At 51.2% G+C, this 16,506-nt stretch overlaps 1 protein-coding gene and 1 long non-coding RNA gene across 4 annotated transcripts; one reads left to right on the top strand and one right to left on the bottom strand.

The window, feature by feature from the left end:
- Nucleotides 1–13: 13 nt before the first annotated feature.
- LOC104913562 lies at nucleotides 14–16,500 on the top strand. Of its 2 annotated transcripts, none has more exons than XR_002120414.1 (5): nucleotides 14–82; nucleotides 8,733–8,841; nucleotides 8,946–9,061; nucleotides 10,922–11,025; nucleotides 15,458–16,500. It is a non-coding gene; the product is annotated as an uncharacterized LOC104913562 (long non-coding RNA). The 2 variants fall into 2 exon arrangements; XR_795480.3 differs by having other exon boundaries at nucleotides 34–104.
- MMP11 (matrix metallopeptidase 11) lies at nucleotides 79–8,987 on the bottom strand. Of its 2 annotated transcripts, XM_010720327.3 has the most exons (7): nucleotides 8,727–8,987; nucleotides 7,400–7,543; nucleotides 6,320–6,453; nucleotides 3,459–3,706; nucleotides 3,003–3,216; nucleotides 1,144–1,401; nucleotides 79–709 (listed from the first exon to the last, which is right to left on the bottom strand). In XM_010720327.3, the coding sequence occupies exons 1-7, from the start codon at nucleotides 8,963–8,965 to the stop codon at nucleotides 576–578; spliced, it is 1,371 nt and encodes a 456-aa protein (XP_010718629.1). In that variant the 5' UTR covers nucleotides 8,966–8,987; the 3' UTR covers nucleotides 79–575. The 2 variants fall into 2 exon arrangements, with proteins under 2 accessions (XP_010718629.1, XP_019476649.1); XM_019621104.2 differs by lacking the exons at nucleotides 79–709; nucleotides 1,144–1,401 and adding an exon at nucleotides 1,408–2,854.
- Nucleotides 16,501–16,506: the final 6 nt, after the last annotated feature.

Genomic DNA, 16,506 nt, shown 5'->3' with positions numbered 1-16,506 from the left:
TCGTTCCCGCGCGCTCGTTCCCGCCCACTCGTTCCCGCCCACCCGGCGCGCGGCGGCTGCGCTGAGGGGAGGCGGGCGGCAGGTAGAAAAGAGGCGTTTTATTGGTACATCCATACGTATATACACAGTATATATATTTTTTTAAAAAAAGAGTTTATACGCGTCGTACAAACGTTGACGCCCGCGGGTTTGTTTCCGCGGTGCGGAGGGGCAGTGTCCAGCACTGGGAGCCGCGGGGGGCTGGCTGAGGGGCTGCGGCCTCACAGAGCGGAGGGCGGCGGCCGGTCGGGGTTATGGGGAGGGTCCCGTTCCAGGCGAGCCTGATGGCTTTTGGAACGCTATCGCTGGAAGGGCCTGGCCTGCTCGCGTCTGTAAAGAATGTGGCAGATGCTTTTGTATTGGTAGTGACCGAAGCTGGGGCTGCTGCTGGAACGGGAGAGGAGCAAACTTTGTCACTTGTCGTGACAGACGTCTGTTGTGTCAGGCTCTGCGCCTGAAAGGAGCCAGGACGGGCAGTGGAGCCCTCGGTGGCTGCTGGAGGTCAGGGATGTAAGGGAAGAGTGGGGGATGCTCCTTCATCGGAAGGAGTTGGAGGAAGGTGTGCAGCTGAAGAAGTCCTGGCTGATCTGGCGTGGGTAGCCCTCCAGCACTTTCACCTGGACGGGGTCGAACTTCCAGTAGTCTCGGCCTCTCAGGAAATAAGCAAAACCTGTGGAGGACAGAGGGAGTAGGTGAGATAGCTTGGCTCAGCTGCCAGCACTAGGTAGTACTGAAAGCAGCCAGTTTGTTTAGCACAGCTGCCTAGGCTGAACTGTGGGCCGAGCTGCTGTGCTGTCGTTGTTGGGAGTGGTACAGCTGGGTAGTACTCTGTGACCGTTCATTTACCAGAAATTTTAAGTTTTCTCTCATCAGATGCTTAAATGCTGATTGTTCTAATTAATACTTTAAAAACTCCTTACTTTCATGAAATAATCCTCAGTTCCCTACTCACTGGAGGGATCTGTCTGAATCTCTATAAACTGCATGGCATGTGCTATGGCTGGGAAGTGTCCACTGCTACCAAATGTCTAAGTCTTTCTGGTGGGAAGCAGCATCACTCTGAGCACATGCCCCAGAGCAGGCCCTGTCCTTACTGGTACTGACCCAAGTCATCCTGAAAAGCAGCATCAATCTCCTGTGGGACACCACGCCAGTCAGCCATGGTCCGGGGGTAGATGTTGTCCACCTGCCGTGTGTGAGGGTTGAAGCGCCAGTAGTTGCCTCCACTGAAGATGTAAATCTTGTTCTTCTCTGCCCCCCACACCAGAGCTGCCTGCACAGGAGAAGCAGGGAGGCCCAGCTCTACAGTTGGGGTGGGACCAGAGACTCTTCTCTCGCCATCATAAATCCAGTACTGAGTATCTGGTGAGGAGATGGAAAAGCGGAGACACAGGTTCAGAGTTCTTAGATGTCAGATAACTTGGCACTGAATTGCAGACTCGAGCTGGTGCCTGGGCAGTGCTCCCAAGGAAAGCTATTAATGAATGCTCACCAAACGGGTAAGGAATTCAATTCTCCCCTCAATTCAACCCAGAATTGTCAGTGGTGGGATTGGGAGGACCCCTAGCAGCTGTCTCTTCTGTATTTGTGGAATTTATAATATAAGATTTAACTTTACATACTAGCTGCCAGGCTGCCTTTCCTGGCCTCTCATGGTTGTGGTGTTGGAGAGGCCTGTGTGCGTTTGAAAGGATGTTTCTCTCTAGCTGCTCCAGTCAGATGGGGTTGCCTGTTGTTTTCAAGGATGCATTAGGGCAGTTGAATCAGCCCTGAACTTTGAGTTTGCCCTGGTTATGCTGAAAAAGGAGAAGAACCCATCGTTGGATAAAGAAATCCACAAAGCTGTAGAGTTTGACAAGACAAAGGCTGATTCTTGTGGCGAGACCTGGGGCAGCCAGGCGGGTGCAGAGGAGCAAAATGGGTTATGGACTGGCTCAAGGGGGGCACGTTCTTTGTTTGCTACAACCATGCATGGGATAGGGCCCAGGGATCAGCCCCTACCCTGCCAGCTTATCTGGAGGAGATGATACGTAGGCATGCACAGGCATACAGGGGACATGTGACTGTAGAGAGGCAAGCTACAGAGCTCCATTTCTTGTTGCCAAGCTGAAACAGAGACCGGGGACATATTTCCAGTTTAGATTAAAACAGGAGTCTCTGCAATTGCCCTATGGCATGTAATACTTTCCCCTTATCTCATTTTAATTCATGGTAGGAGCCTGCCAATTTTCACACTGTAAACCTCATCTGCAGGTGACGTGCTAAGCAATCTGTTTTTGTGGTAAATCTGCCTGCAGAGCTGCCTAGTGTGGTTTCTGGTGCTTGGTCTCATTGTGCGCAGATGGGGCATGCACAGTCAGGGGAGTTGGGCGTAGTTACAGGTCTGTGTCCCTGCTATTTAATACACACATGGAAAGAGCATTAGAGAAAACAATGAAGCTGAAACAGCAGTCCTTGCTGGTCTTAAGCTCCAAAGTTGTCCAGGACGTCTCACCCTGCTGTGGTGGCTGATGTTGAATCCCTGTGGTAGGTGGAGGTTGCCTGGCTCTGCATAAAGGCTCCCTTCTTTGTGGGCTCACAGTTTTGGGATGCTAGCAAAACTCAGTGACTGTGGGCACCAGTGAACCTGCCATTCTTCTCCTGTTTTCATCCCCAAGAAAGATGTTACAAGTATTTCCTTCCTCCTCTGCCAGCAGCATGGCCAGAGCAGAGGGCTCAAAACAATTCCAGAGGAGGAGAATGGCATATCTTGGCTGTGTCTGAAGTAAAAGCGACCCTTTCTTCTCTCTTCTCCCCTCGATATCTGCTAAAAAAGCTTAAACAGAGAAAGAAATAAACAGCAAGAATCATGATTTGCTGAGTGTATCCTAAGGGTTTCTTCTCCCAGGGACTTGTTGTGTCCTGAATACCCCACTGTAAAGAAGATTCACTTCTGAGCTGTCTGATCCCAGTCTAGCTCTTACCTTGGAAAAACCAGATATTGCCCAAAGGGTCCTCGAAGGTGGCATCAACAGAGCTTGGGATCCCCTGCCAGTGACGTGAGGCCAGAGCTGGGTAACCAGCCTGCAGCTTTCCAGCTCGGAGCCGCCACACGTAGCGAGATGTGAAGAAGAACAGCTCTCCCCGGATGGTGGCTGCGGCATCAAAAGCTGTCTCACAGGCATCGGGCTGCACAGCCTGCCAAAGCATGGCCTGGTCAGGGGCTGGGACCGATAAGAACCTCCCTCACCCAGGCTGGGTTCAGCTGATGAGACATCCCCATGTTCAGGATGTCACCCTACAACTGGGCTCAGTGGTGTGGGAGGAAAATGGGCATCAAATCATGTCCAAGTCTGCTGCTGGCCCCATGGTGTGGGCAGCCCCAGCAGCTGAGAACAAACAATGGTGTTAAAGGAGACAGAGATGAGCTGTTTGCTTACCTCCAAGTTGGTGATCTCGTTTGTTTCGAGGTCTGGCTGGGGCAGCTCTGCTGGCTGTGTTGGGGTTGGGTCAGGATCCAGTTTGGGTTTCCCATAGAGGTACTGGATACCCTGCTTGTCATCCTCGCTCAGGCTCAGCGGGTAGCGGAAGATGTAGAAAGGAGACATCAGTGACTTGGAGACAGTTGTGTGCTGCAGGCCCAGCACATGGCCAAACTCGTGAGCAGCCACCTGGAGGAGGTCAGTGCCTGCAAAGGGGTGAGACAGGAGATGCTTGTGCCTGTTGGTGTGAGATGGGCAGGCTGTACTCACAGAGAGGAAGCTGTCCTATTAGGTTAATTGCTGCTGATCATCAGCTCCTGATAATGCACTAAGGTATGTTCTAGGAGTCTGACATGCAGCAATAGAAATCTAGCTTGCAGATTGTTCCTGGATGTTTTCCTGTATAGCTCTATAGCTTGTTTGTGTGTGTGTTTTTAAGGAATCAAAGGGCATAATTAAGGGATCCACTGATTCCAGAGCACTGTGAGTGAATTCATATGCTCAGGTATTAGCCTGGGCATGTTGGTAATCTTTAATTCTGTCTCCAGGGACTTCTGCACTCACTATCTATCAGGAAGATAAGGGTTTTCCACAAACTTTTGGAAAGGAGAACTTTGCAGAAAGAAGGAAATCTGGCCTTCAGAAGTAAGCGGTGGGTGGAAAGGCTGTTCTTTGTTCACCCAGGCTTGCAACAGTTGTTAGCTACAGCTATAATGTAGCAGGTAGCACTTATATCATGCCTGCTGTGGCAGCTCCTGGTGTCATTGGGGACTCCTCCGGGGATGCAGCCGGCGAATGGTGGCTGCCACGCAGACAGCAGAGGGAGCTCATTTATTGCTTGTGTATGGACTGTGGCAAGAGGAGGGCATTTAAAGATAAACACATAAAAATTCCTCCAATGTCAAGACCTGCCCTTCTTCACCGAGCACAAGCAGTTGTATGGGAGATTGTACTTTGGGAATATGTGATCTGACAGCGTTTATAAGAGTAAATAGAGAAAAGTGTATTTCAGTAAGCAAAAATGTTGCTTGGCTGGCAGATGTTATTTAGCTTCCAATAGTTCATTTTTGAAGTTGATACATTTTAGGGAAGTTTGTAAGAGAAACACAGCAGCAAAGCTTGTGAGCAGAGGCTGTTTGTTGACAAGTCTCAGCGTATTCCTTCACTTGCCTTCAGCCAGAAATCCTCCGAGCTGCAGCCCAGGTGATGAGAAAGGCAGGGATGTGAGTCAGCTGGTCTCACTGCTCCGAGCGGGATTTCCCTGCTGGCTCAGGGGAGCAGGTCACTGCTCAGCACCGGGATGGGGATGCAGCTGGAAGGGAGCCTGGGAAGGGTGGAGGGGAAGGTGAGCCCTGGTCTTCCTCTGCTGGTCAGCTGCACGTAGAAGCGATGAATTTTTGCAGCAATGACACAATTAGATCAACACACCTAGGTCAGCTGACAAAGTGGGGTCTCTGCGTCAGTGATTTATTACAAACTTTCAGACATTTGTGTTTAGCTTGGCAGGCTCCTCACTTGATGCTTTCCAGTGTTGGCAGATCTGCAGCAGTACTGTCAGATTCTCTGGGGAGGTGAAGGACAGCACGTCTGCAGGAGCTGTGCTGGGTGCTCTGCTGTCCCTCACAGAAGGTCCTCTGTGTGCAGTCCTGCTCCCTGCACGGCTCTGGGCTGACCCTGAGGCACCTTACCCCCTCTGCTCTGCCGTGTATATAATGAGGCTAGGGATTTTCCTATCTCTGAGAGCTAAGGCACGGATTAAACCATGTTTATATCATACAGCTCTTTTCAGCATATTAAATAGCAATTAGCTGCAAAGACCTTTTATAACATTTATTTATGGAAGGCAGAGGGGGGAAAAGGCCATGGAACAGGGCTGAGTTCTGATGGGAACTGGCATCTGTTTTGACAGTTCTGGTTTGCCTCCAACACTGTCTATGAGGGAATGTAGGAAATTTTTCGGTACATGCAGCCCCAACGGGAGGTGCAAAGTGTCAGAACCCACCTGTCCCTGAATAGCAGAAAGGTTTCAGCAGCAAGACCTGGTGCTGAGATTCTTGTATCAGAATGGCAAGGACCAAGTCAGAGACGTGACAGAGCCAACCTGGCATTCACCTAACAGAGTCAGAGTCAGACTTGAGGGGGACCCATCTGAGCTCTGACATCAATGTGGACAAAATATATGGAAAACCTCAGAGGGGTAGAGATTTAACTTGGGCTTTGTGATTGTGTCTTTGTCCCTGCACTAGTTTTGGTGGCTCTTGCAGAAACGGATGCTTTGGGCTCTGGTCCAGATGGTCCCAAGCGGTACTGTAGTATCACATGGATACTGTGACGCCAGGCCCCAAATGCCTGAGCAGTGAGCTACCAGCTCGGATCTATTATTAGCAAAGAAAAAAATGCCTTGACTTGCAGTGGCATTGTTTATGGTCAGAGCATTCCCAGGCCACAGGGACAGAACTGGAGCCTGGGTAGATTCCCTTTATGGACTTGTTCAAAGGGAAAATACTCTGAGGGCATGCAGGACTGAGACTGAGGCTTGGTTGCTATGCCGTCCTTTGGAAGCCACTTGGTGTGTCATCCAGTGTGTGAGCCTGTGTCTGCTCTGGGAATCCAAGGTCCTGATGCTGGACATAGGCTTTGCTGTGGCTGGAAGAGGACAAAAAAGTCCAGCAGGCTTGTAAGTGACAGGAAGTGACAATACCACAAGAATGATGTTGCGTATTAGTTTTACAGGGACCCTGCTCAAAGCACAGTTAAATAATCTCTAAGTGTGCTGACAGGCACCTGGCACACCACAGCTCCTTTAAACAGTACCATACCCAGGTTGTTCCCGATCGTCCAGGTCTCATCGTAGTCAAAGTGGACATCTCCTTCCCGATGCGTCTTGGGGAAGAACGCATGTGCCAGGATCCCTCCGGGCCCATCAAAGGGCAAGTTGTCACCATGCCAGTACCTGGAGGGGAACCACAGCGCACCTCAGAAAAACAGCCGTGTGGCTCGCGTGCTTGGCACTGCACAGCCCAAAGTGGAGAATCACAGCGAGGAGACAGCAGGTCTTCCTCCCACCACAAGCTCATCCCGTAATTGACTGCTTGGAACCCTACTGGTTCTGTGCTGGGGCACTGAGTAAGCAGAGCTTCATCACACCAAACCCAGGGGAGTTTTATGGTTTTCTCAAGACAAAGCTGAAGATGAAATCTAAAGAATTAAGGAGGTGGCTGCCAGAGCCAGAATCAAGTCAACCCAGCTGAATGGCAGGGGATGTGGAGGGGCAGCCTGTGAGGAAGCCAGCCAAATCCTCAGGTCCTCACTCAAGCTGAGCCCACTGTTGACAACTGAAAGAAACCCATGAGATGTGACTGCTTCAGGGAGCTGAGGGTGGCACAGGCAAATACACAGAACACAAATCGTATCCCTGCTTGGACAGTCTCCACTGCCATTTTCAGTTTTGTGCAAATAGGCCACAGAGGGAAGCCTTTGCTCCTGTGCATGTTTTGCCAACCATTAATTTCAAGCCAAGAGCCAAAATTCATTTAACCAGGAAGCTATATTTGTCTTCAGGCAGACAGTTACATTGTTCTGTCAGGGGACAGGATGGAGGACCTGAAGATGGAACGTCAAAACAAACACTTAGGAAAACAGCCTGTGGCAGAGAAATGTAAATATACGCAGAGAGTTAATGACGGATTAGTAACGGTACTGTGCATAGCCAGCACGGAACAGCTGCATTTACACTAAGCGGCCCACATCTAACAGAAAAACCAAAAACATGCCCAAGTCTGAGAGCTGAAATATGAGTCTCCCTGTCAGTGCCTGTGCTGTGCTGGCAGCTCAGCTGCAGGCCTGGGATCTCACACACAGTGCTGCTGCTCCCAGATGTTGCTGCCCACCGCGCTCACCTTGTGAAATCAATGACAATGTCAGCCCGGCCCTCCTGAACCTCAGTAAAGGTCAGCGGTGTCACATCACTCCAGACTTTCAAAGCCTCCTCGATGGTCCTTCTCACTTTGGTTTTTACAAGTTGCCATGGGAATCTGATAATTCTGAAAGGCAAAAGACGCCAGGGGAAAAGAGCATCAGCCAATCCCTCTTGGCACCAGAGTATCTCCAATCCAGAGAAGCTCCATTCCAGAACCCTTTTCCATGCAACACTGCAGTAGACAAATTCCATCAGTGCAGAAACCCTCGGGCTACTGGGCCCAGAGGTGAGCTCTAGAGAACTTTGCAGAGCTGTGCTTTTCTGGAGTAAAGGGCTGCAGCATTTCCCAGTTCTGTCTTGAGTCCATCCCCACAGAGCTGCCTGGGAGTGGTATGATGTGATTTCAGCTCCTCAATCTCTGCACTTTTTGACCCTGAAAATCTGGGCTTGCTCAGAGCAGCTGCCTCTTCTGCCCCCTGCAACGTAACCAGAGTGTCAGGTCTGCTGCAAAGGGAGCTTGCTTTCCCTTCCATTAACAGTGTTGGTGTGTGCTCATCTCAGCTGTGTTTCCTTCTTTAACTCTGTTGACCAAAGTAAAAAATGGAAGAAGCCTTTCTTTCATCTGTAGCCTCCTAACGCTGTGAGGAACAATCTTCTGCACTGAATTAAACAAAATATTGTTTATGTGCTGTTGAAGTCCATACAAGTGTGCTTACTTCAGCACTCATACCTCATACCCTATGGGTAACTGGGGATACAACACAACCTTCCCTTAGACCTGTTCAGCAGATCTGCAGTTGAGAATGTGTGGGCTGGTTTGGGCTAAACTTGACACTAGAATCATGTTTATGGGAACATCAATAGCAGCAGCATAAAATTGACTTTTTAAAACAAACTGTGAGGTCAGCCTATGAAATGATGGCTGTGGGGGGCAAAAGCACAGCAGGAGTGTGCTGCTGGCAGAGGCACAGCTCATATGCATTGGGGTTTGATATGGGGAAGCAAAGGCATGCGCTGGAATGCTGTTGTGGACAGGCTGAGAGGTGGCTGTGCAGAAGGTGTTGGGATGGGGGAGTGAGCAGCTGCATTTACAGGAACACGTGTGTGAAGGGATGGAGAGGTGCTGGGTGCAGTCCTGCAGGCGGTTTGGTGTGTGGCTGCCCTGCCAAGCTGGTTATACCCGGCTCAGGGCTGCCCTCTTAATTGTATGAGGACGTCACAGCATGCCGCAGTCAGGAGACATCAGATGGAGAGTTTTAGGGAGGGAGAAGCCATTGAGTCTTACTCTCATTTCACATCTCTCTTACTTGTAGGTGAGGTCAGTCTTGTCCCAGCGTCCCCCGGAAAGGACGAAGCGTTTCTGCCGGTTGCGCCCGTTCTGGCCGTCCGGCAGCACCGGGAGGTCTGGCACACCACAACGGGGTGGGTTCCAGTGTGCTGCCTGCTCATCTGCACTCATGGGGAAGCCCTTGGCAGGCACACCAGTCCCCACCAGAGATGAAAGCCAGGGACTCTGCTCCTTCCAGGTGTGATGTTTTCGAGACATGTCCTGGAAGAGAAAAGCAAAGCTGTCACTTCTGTGTCTGGGATATGAGAGGTCTTGATGGAGGGATGGACATCTACCAACAGCAGACCTGCAGAGGTGAGTTCCATCTCTACCTGATTTCTTCCCTGGCTGCTAAGGCACATCCTGCTTCCCACAGACATCCTCAGTTCCCTGGATTCTTGCTCTGAGGCCAGGCCACACCTGTGAACAAAGTCTAATTCCATAGCATCCCCTAAGTCTACTTTTGGTCCGCATTTCCTTGACAGCTGGCCAGCATGAAATGCTTTTGCAAACTGTGGATAAGAACGAGACACTCCAAACATGAAACAAATCACTAGGGAGGGAGTAAAATTTCCCACTTTTCACCACATCCTTTTAGCTTGTGCTCCCTCCTTGCCCTGATAGCAGTGATATGGGTGATGTGAACAGGAGGAAGACTTTAGTCCCCAGCACATGGTTGTGCTCCCTGTTCTTCCTCCTGTAGTGTTGTAGTGTGATAAGCAGACCCCTGGCATGGCTCAGGGGCTGCACAAGCTGGAGAGCAAGATACACGGATCTGGAGGGTGACAGAGCCCAGTGCAGAGCAGCAGTGACTGTTCCTGCAGTCCCTGTCACTGTGTGAGAGAGAGAAGGACAGGACCATCCCCCTTGCCTCACTAAGCATGTAGATCTGCTTGCAGTAAGACCGCTCCACTCTCTTACACTTAATTAGAAAAGCGTAGTTCCTCTTGGAAGCATTAACTAGTGCTAATTAACTGATTTCCATTGGTTTCCCAACCAACAGCAAGATTATGGGGCACAAGACCACCATGATACGTGAGTCAAGCTTAATCCCCAGTCTGCTGTGAGGCACATAGGGTGAGAGGCTGCTTGATTCCCAAGTAACTGTGCTGTGTGAGCCCTGGGTCCAAATGCAGCCCTTTTTGCCTCATTCTGTGCAGCCAGATTTAAATGTGCTTGAACGCCAGGAGGGCTTGAGATGCAGCAGTGCTGCTCGAGCAGGCAGGCTCTGTCCCACAGGGCTTGAATCGTATTTAGAGGTCTCTTCCTTTGCTTGCACAGAGCTGTCTTCTTTCAGGCCAGCTCTCTTGCCTGCCTAAGGACTCAAGGGTCGGCTGGCGTGATGCCAGTGCTGCCGCAATGCCGTGTAATCCGCGTGCTGCCGTCCCTCTGTTCCCCTACAATGAGCCCATTCATGCGGGCAGGAATGAAGTGTGAAGCCCTTGGCATTAATTCCGCTACTGGGCTTTGACTCTGAGACTGCCCCGTGCCTCAGAGTGATGCATGGATGGGCACAGGAGCCAGAGAGGTTGCACAAGGTGCAGTTCAGTTCTCCAGTTCTTCATATGTCTGTCACTACTTCACGGTGCTGGTTTGTCCTCCCTGCCAGTCCGCCAGCCTGGGGCTTGGCATCTGCCAGCCTTTGCCTTAGAAACCAGCCTCTGCATCAACCCCATCCTGGGATCCCGCTGCATTTTCACACACCACTAACAATGGCAAAGAAAGCCATTTTATGTCTTGCACAACAAAGCCCACTCAACCCACCAGCCATTGCATGGGGAATCCATCTAATCCTTTAGTGAAAGGAGGGTGCATGAGCTGGCCAGTCCAAGGGGAGGCTGCACCAGCCTGCTTCCACCGAATGCTGGAGCCCTGCCAAGTGCAAGATACCTGTCTTTCTAAGCTGAACTCTCTAAAAGTGGCTTGGCGTCCTGCCTTCCCAGGCAGCTAATGTTTGAGAAGGACAGCTGGCAGGAGGAGCTCATAAGGATTGTGTCCTGGCCAATATTTTGTTCTCAGCCCCCATGATACCCTCTGCCAAGCATATAACAGCAGCTGTGTCTGCTGATGCTTTTCACCAAAGCCCAGTCTGAAAGGCTCTTGGCTTCCCACACTGCATGCACTGCTCAGGAGCACTCTACTACTGCGGGGTGATGAATGTGTCTGCATCTCCAGGGCCAGGAGGCACCAGGCAGCTGCTTCAAGGCACACGGAGAGCAGGAGTGGAGATGGACTCCAGGGAAAGCCCGCATTGTGGAACTGGGATGGGAATTATCCAGGTAGGTAAGTGGGCTGAAACTGAAGATGGGCTTTCTGTCTTGGCTATGATAACAAGATTTACCCAAACTGCTGGAGGCCTGACAAGTGGAGGAAAAGTCAATTACTGGCTTTTTGGCTAGGAACACTGGCATAAACTGGAGATTATCAATGTCTGAGCAGAGGCAGAGAGGAGAAATTACCTTTTTTCTTCTTGCCCTGAGGGAACCTATGTGCAGGGGCTGAGGACAGGCAGGTTTTGTATCTACTGTTTGGTTAACTTGAGGTTATTGGCACAAACTCCAGCTTTCAACCATCCAGACCCAACTTTACCTCAAGCAGGACCCTCCCTGCTCCACCTGCTTGCTCGCTGCCGTGACAGAGCCTGACTGGGCTTGGGAGGGGACACCAGCAGGTCCCTTGGGTGGAAGCAGGACATTAGACCTGCCCTGCTGCCCCTGCACTTGCTGCACCCCTGCACAAACAGTGGTAGGGCATAGAGTCTCTCTCTGCCGTCACTACACTGACATTAGCATGATGGCAGGAAAGGGGTGGAAAATGCCACTGCAGGCACAGCCAGCAAGGGGAAATGTGACGGGCAGAAACCACTTTCCAAACAATGCTCAGGAGACGTATCAGGCTGGAGATTTCAGCCTCCTTGACTGGACACACCTCACTGCAGTCACTTCCCAAGGCTTAGATAAGGCACATCCTGTCACTTAAGGTTGAATCCCTTCCACCCTGTGCTGAAACCACCCATCTCTGGGATATGTATGAGAATTTCAGGGAGCTCCTGCTTTGTTTTCTTGAGCTCTTCATATGTAGTATGCCCTAACTGTATGCTTAGAGGTTTGCTTAGAGCTGTGCTGCTGCTGAAGCAAGGATAAATGTGTGGAGAAGGGCTTAAGAAGGCAACGGCTGTAGGGTAACCATGAGGGCATCCCCACTCCTCCCATCCTGCCAGCAGAGGGGAAAGGATTGTGGAAGACCAAAAGCAAAGGGAGGTCTCTGCAAGCCAGGAAAGACATTCAGAACAGCCAAATGCAGAGCTGGGTCAGAGCACAACAACAGCACTTGCAGGGAAGATGGGAAACCAGACAGCATGAGAGAGCCTGCCTCACCCCCCAGCAATTCTCTCCTGCCAACCTGGGGAAGCTGAGAACTGCGGAGGACTGCCAGCTCTCCCCAGTGACAGCTGATCCCCAGCCCATAAGAACCCTCCCATGCATATGCTGTCTCTGAGCCTACAGGAGTCTGCAGCCCTTTGCGCTGTCCTTCATAGGATAACCCATAGTCAGGGATGGTGAGTGTACACAGGAACAGGCAGCCTCCCGCTGGGGAAGAAGCCAAGGCTTTGCAATGGAGACCGAGCAGCAAAATTTCTGCAAGTGCAGAGCAGAAGTGGCTGAGTCAGAGGGGCTGCCAGGCCTGAAACCCAGAGCAGAGAAGAGCAGAGGAACAAAACTGTTCACAAAGAGGGCCGTGCAGAGAAAGTACCTCTTCCTAACAGTCTTGTGACCAAAAGGCTGAGGGGGAGCTGGAGGGAAAGGATCCCATGGGAGAGCAGAAACCACCATGGAGGTGCTGACTGCCCACTTGGTTCCTTCCAGCTGTCTCAGTACTCAAATTCTGTGACACAACATACATCTCTCCGGCTCTGATGGGGCCAGATGAACATTAGCCAAACTTCCCAGGAAGTGTCCCAGCCATCCCGAGGAGCCAGGAGCATACAGACAACTCCAGTGCTCTCCTCTGACTGGGTCCATCCTCTGCTGCCTGCCCTGAACTTAAACTTGTCTTCTCTGTCACACACCCAATTACCTCCACGGCTGGGCTCCTGCTGACTCCTGCAGCACACACATGAAAGGAGACCCCCCTCCCTGTCAGATGGGAGGGACTAGACAAGCTACAGCATGAATTCCATCAGTCTTAAGATACTTCCCCTGTCGCTGAGGGCTGTTTTCTGCTACGGGAGGAGTAGATGGGCTTTCTCCCCACCTCCTTGTCCCTTCTGATGCTTTTCTATTTCTCCTTGTTTTCTTCTTCTGTTACTCAGAGTATTTGGCATCGCCTTAGTATTTGCTCACCCTTTGGCTAGTAGGATTATCCTCCTCCCATCCACGAGTCTGCACCTTGGAGCACTCTTTCCCTTAGCTCAGTGTGCAGAGAAGAAGAGCAGATATGATTTCTCCTGTGGTTCTCATGTACAACAGTTCCAGTGTGTCTTTTCTGTCTGCTGCCAGGCAGCTGTGCCCCCTTAGTGGCTGTGCACCGGTGAACAGGCTCTTGGTGATGGTCTTGCCTGACATTAGCACTGGTTTCCTCAGGTACAGAGTGCTGTGCCCAGTATTTTGGCCAGCCTGCTTCTCATCCCAGCACAGATCTGCAGGGGTTGGATTGGAAGCGTACCTACAGCTGTTAGCACTGAAACCAGGGTCACCCCACTCTGGAGTAGAGAATGGAGGCAGACCTGGATGTCTAACTGCAGCACTGGATGGTCACAAAGGTGTGAATGCTGTAGCTGAAAGTCCACAGCAGAAACATTGTGCAGCAGGAAATGCTGTAGAAGTGTGTAAGCAAAGTCAACAGATTTTTGGTCCTTCTCCCTGAACAAGACACTCCCCCAGCCCCTTTGAATTCTTTACTTACACCAAACACATCTATAACAGGACTGGCTCCTTCAAGCTGGGCTGCAGCTCTGTCCTGCTGCACACAGAGCAGAGAGAATGGAAAGGAAAAGGCCAAACTTTGGGCAAATGAGGCCAAATGGGAGGTGCCGCAGTTCCTGGCCTTCACACAGTTGGAGGTTCCTCTCCGCTCACTCCCATTCTTCACAGCACCACCAAGCGCAACCTCCTGGGGCTTGACAGTTTGTTTCCGGATTATTTGGTGATAGTTGTTGTTGGCAATGAAAGAAGGAAAATGTTTATTTTTCCTAAGCAACACAGAACACGAAACATTATAGACTCCAAATGTTTATGCCCACAGTCAGAATGAAAAGGCCCAGTCTCTGATGTAACAAGAGAAAGCAAATGAATAAACACTGCAGGACTATTTTTGTTATCAGACGCTTTAATTACATAACAGTTTGTGAGTCTGGTCTATCATTAACACTGCAGCCATGCTGCTGGTGTCACCCAAGCAACAGTTTGCCAGAAGCAGCAGTACTTAGAAAGCAAACAAGCCCCAGGATGCCAGGACAGTGGAAGGTTTCAAGAGCCCTTAGGCTGATGACCTAGAAATCCCCTTGAAGACAAGAAACCAATCTAGGATGCAGTGCTCTCCAGCCAGAGGAGGAAGGTCTGAGATCTTTTTTTTCCATTGTGCATTTACATCCAAGCTGAGGTGAGCGATGAGCAACTGGTGTTCAACCCAGGGACAACAGCCACGACACCTCCCACTGGTACAGCCACCAGCACAGTGCAGCCCTCTGCAGAGCTATAGGGGTTGTTCTGCCCTCAGGGAATGTAGGCAGGGATCTCGAAACCCACAAGATAGCACTGTCCCCCTGCCTGATCTGCTGGAGATGTCCAGTGTACTTTCTCCCTCCACTAATTTTCAGAGCCACTTAAGTGAGATGGTGTGAGATTGTGATGCCTCTCTGCTAAATCCCACTGTCCACAAGAAGGACAGCTACAAGCAGACTCACCGTGAAAAGTTTTCCATAGAAGCCCCATTTTGAACAATACCTTTGCCCTGCTTCTACGAGCCCCTCTGAGCTGCACCCAGGGGAGCGAGTAAAAATGCATGCTGCAGCGTGGGGTCTTCACGGAGTGCTTCTCTCCCCTCTGCACTTTTCTCCCTTTCCAGCCTGCTTTGTCAGCTGCACCCCATTTGCCACACTGCAGGGTGTGTGCATGTTGCATGTGAAAGCACAAACACAACAGGCCCACTGGAGAATAACTGCTTACATGTGTCTTGAGTCTCTCCCAGAGCAGAGGATAAACATGCCTAAAATTACCCCAACACTCATTGCTGTATTTAAATAGCCAAACCAAACAGTGCAAATCAAACCCTTCCTGCAGGAGCTGCCTCGCCAGCTCTGCTGAGAGCTGGGGGCTGCAGGAGAGCAGTGCAGGGATCTCAGGACTGCCCACTTTGGGGGCACAGCTGCAGCGTGCAGCTCCCAGGTGATGGTGCTGGCAGCTGGGGAGGTGCCATTGCTTTTCCACAGAGAGTTTCCCAGCAAGCGGAGTGACTTTGAATTCCCAGGGGAGCTGAAAGCAATGCAGGAATTCAGCACGCGCCCGTGCACTGCCCAAAGACTACAGTTCTTTTGTTCTCAAGTTTTACTGTGGACACCAGACACAGCCTGGGTTTTACCCTGTTTTCTCTTTCTTAGTCATAAAGGCAAAAGTGAAGGAGAGCTACAAAGCTTGCTACAAAGACTGAAGCTTCTTAGCCCAGCCTTAAAATGAATTTTAACCCTTTATTCCCCTCTCTTCCCAACTACAGCTATTGTCATTTGGTGTTGGAGCACCCAGCAGCCCCAGTCTGGGTATGGGGTGTTGGCAGTGCAGCCCTCGCCCACACCTCCTACTGGCACAGCCTGAGGAAGTCACCACGTTCTGTCTCAGAGGAGCGAGCCTCCTTTCCCAGCTCAGCCCTTTGGCTCCCTTCTCATTCATCACCCGACAGCACAAGGTGCACAGGAAGGAAAACAGCTGCAGTTAGACATGGGGAAACATCTCTTTGTGCGAAAGGACTAAAATTAGCCAGGAGAGCATGTGATGGCATGGCAGAGCTCTCTTACGAGGGCAGAGAAGGGATGAGGCCAGAAATTCATGTGTAGGCCACTGACAACCATGCAGTCCTCCTCCCTGCAGTCACTGCTCCACCCCACAATGTACCCTAGCAGGGGCACTGGGAGTGGGATGAGGCACATTGCTGTCATCTTACTTGCCGAGAGCAACCACTGTGATGCTGGCTGTACTTGGAGGCACTAGAATGCCCTTCAGGAGCCTTGACACCAGATAAGGAACATGTACCCAAAAGGAAATCTGGGATGATCCTTTCTATCTGGAAGGATGGAAAAACATCTGTCCATTTCAACCCTCAAAGCAGCACAGCCACTCTCTGCAAAGACTGAATGAAACGCTGATTTACAACCCTGATCTCCACGTGGCTGATCAAACACACCAGCACGAGATGTTCCTTAGCAAAACATATTTGTAGGGGTATCACGTGGAGTTACTCCAGCCAAGACAAAAGTATGAGCACTCAGGATGCGGAGCGCTAACCCAGAGTGAGGAGGAAACAGTCTCAGGACAGCAGGCTACCAGCTGGGGGTCCGGCCAGCCCTCGCAGCCGGCCGGCAGCTGCACGCACCATGGGAGGAACGCGAACGGTGCGAGGATCGGACCCACGTTTGTAGGATGTGACACACGTGACCGGCTCTCCCGTCCCCTGGGAACCTCGCGAGTCCTCGCTGGCAGCAGGACCAAAGCCCGCTCAGGTCCCTTCGGGAGCGGCAGCATCCCAGGCTGCGTGCGGCCCCCAGCACG

The sequence above is a fragment of the Meleagris gallopavo genome, chromosome 17 (assembly GCF_000146605.3).
Source record: "Meleagris gallopavo isolate NT-WF06-2002-E0010 breed Aviagen turkey brand Nicholas breeding stock chromosome 17, Turkey_5.1, whole genome shotgun sequence".
Classification (NCBI taxonomy): domain Eukaryota; kingdom Metazoa; phylum Chordata; class Aves; order Galliformes; family Phasianidae; genus Meleagris; species Meleagris gallopavo.
The sequence above is the reverse complement of the archived record's forward strand: the minus strand, read 5'-3'. Positions and strand labels throughout refer to the sequence as shown.

Bases quoted from the DNA above. Each gene is read 5' to 3' on its own strand.
- MMP11 (XM_010720327.3), bottom strand. From the start codon at position 8,965: ATGTCTCGAAAACATCACACCTGGAAGGAGCAGAGTCCCTGGCTTTCA. The intron at 3,707-6,319 runs GTATGGTACTGT...ACCCCTTTGCAG, and splicing joins GACGATCGGGAACAACCTGG to GCACTGACCTCCTCCAGGTG. The intron at 3,217-3,458 runs GTAAGCAAACAG...ATGCTTTGGCAG, and splicing joins ACGAGATCACCAACTTGGAG to GCTGTGCAGCCCGATGCCTG.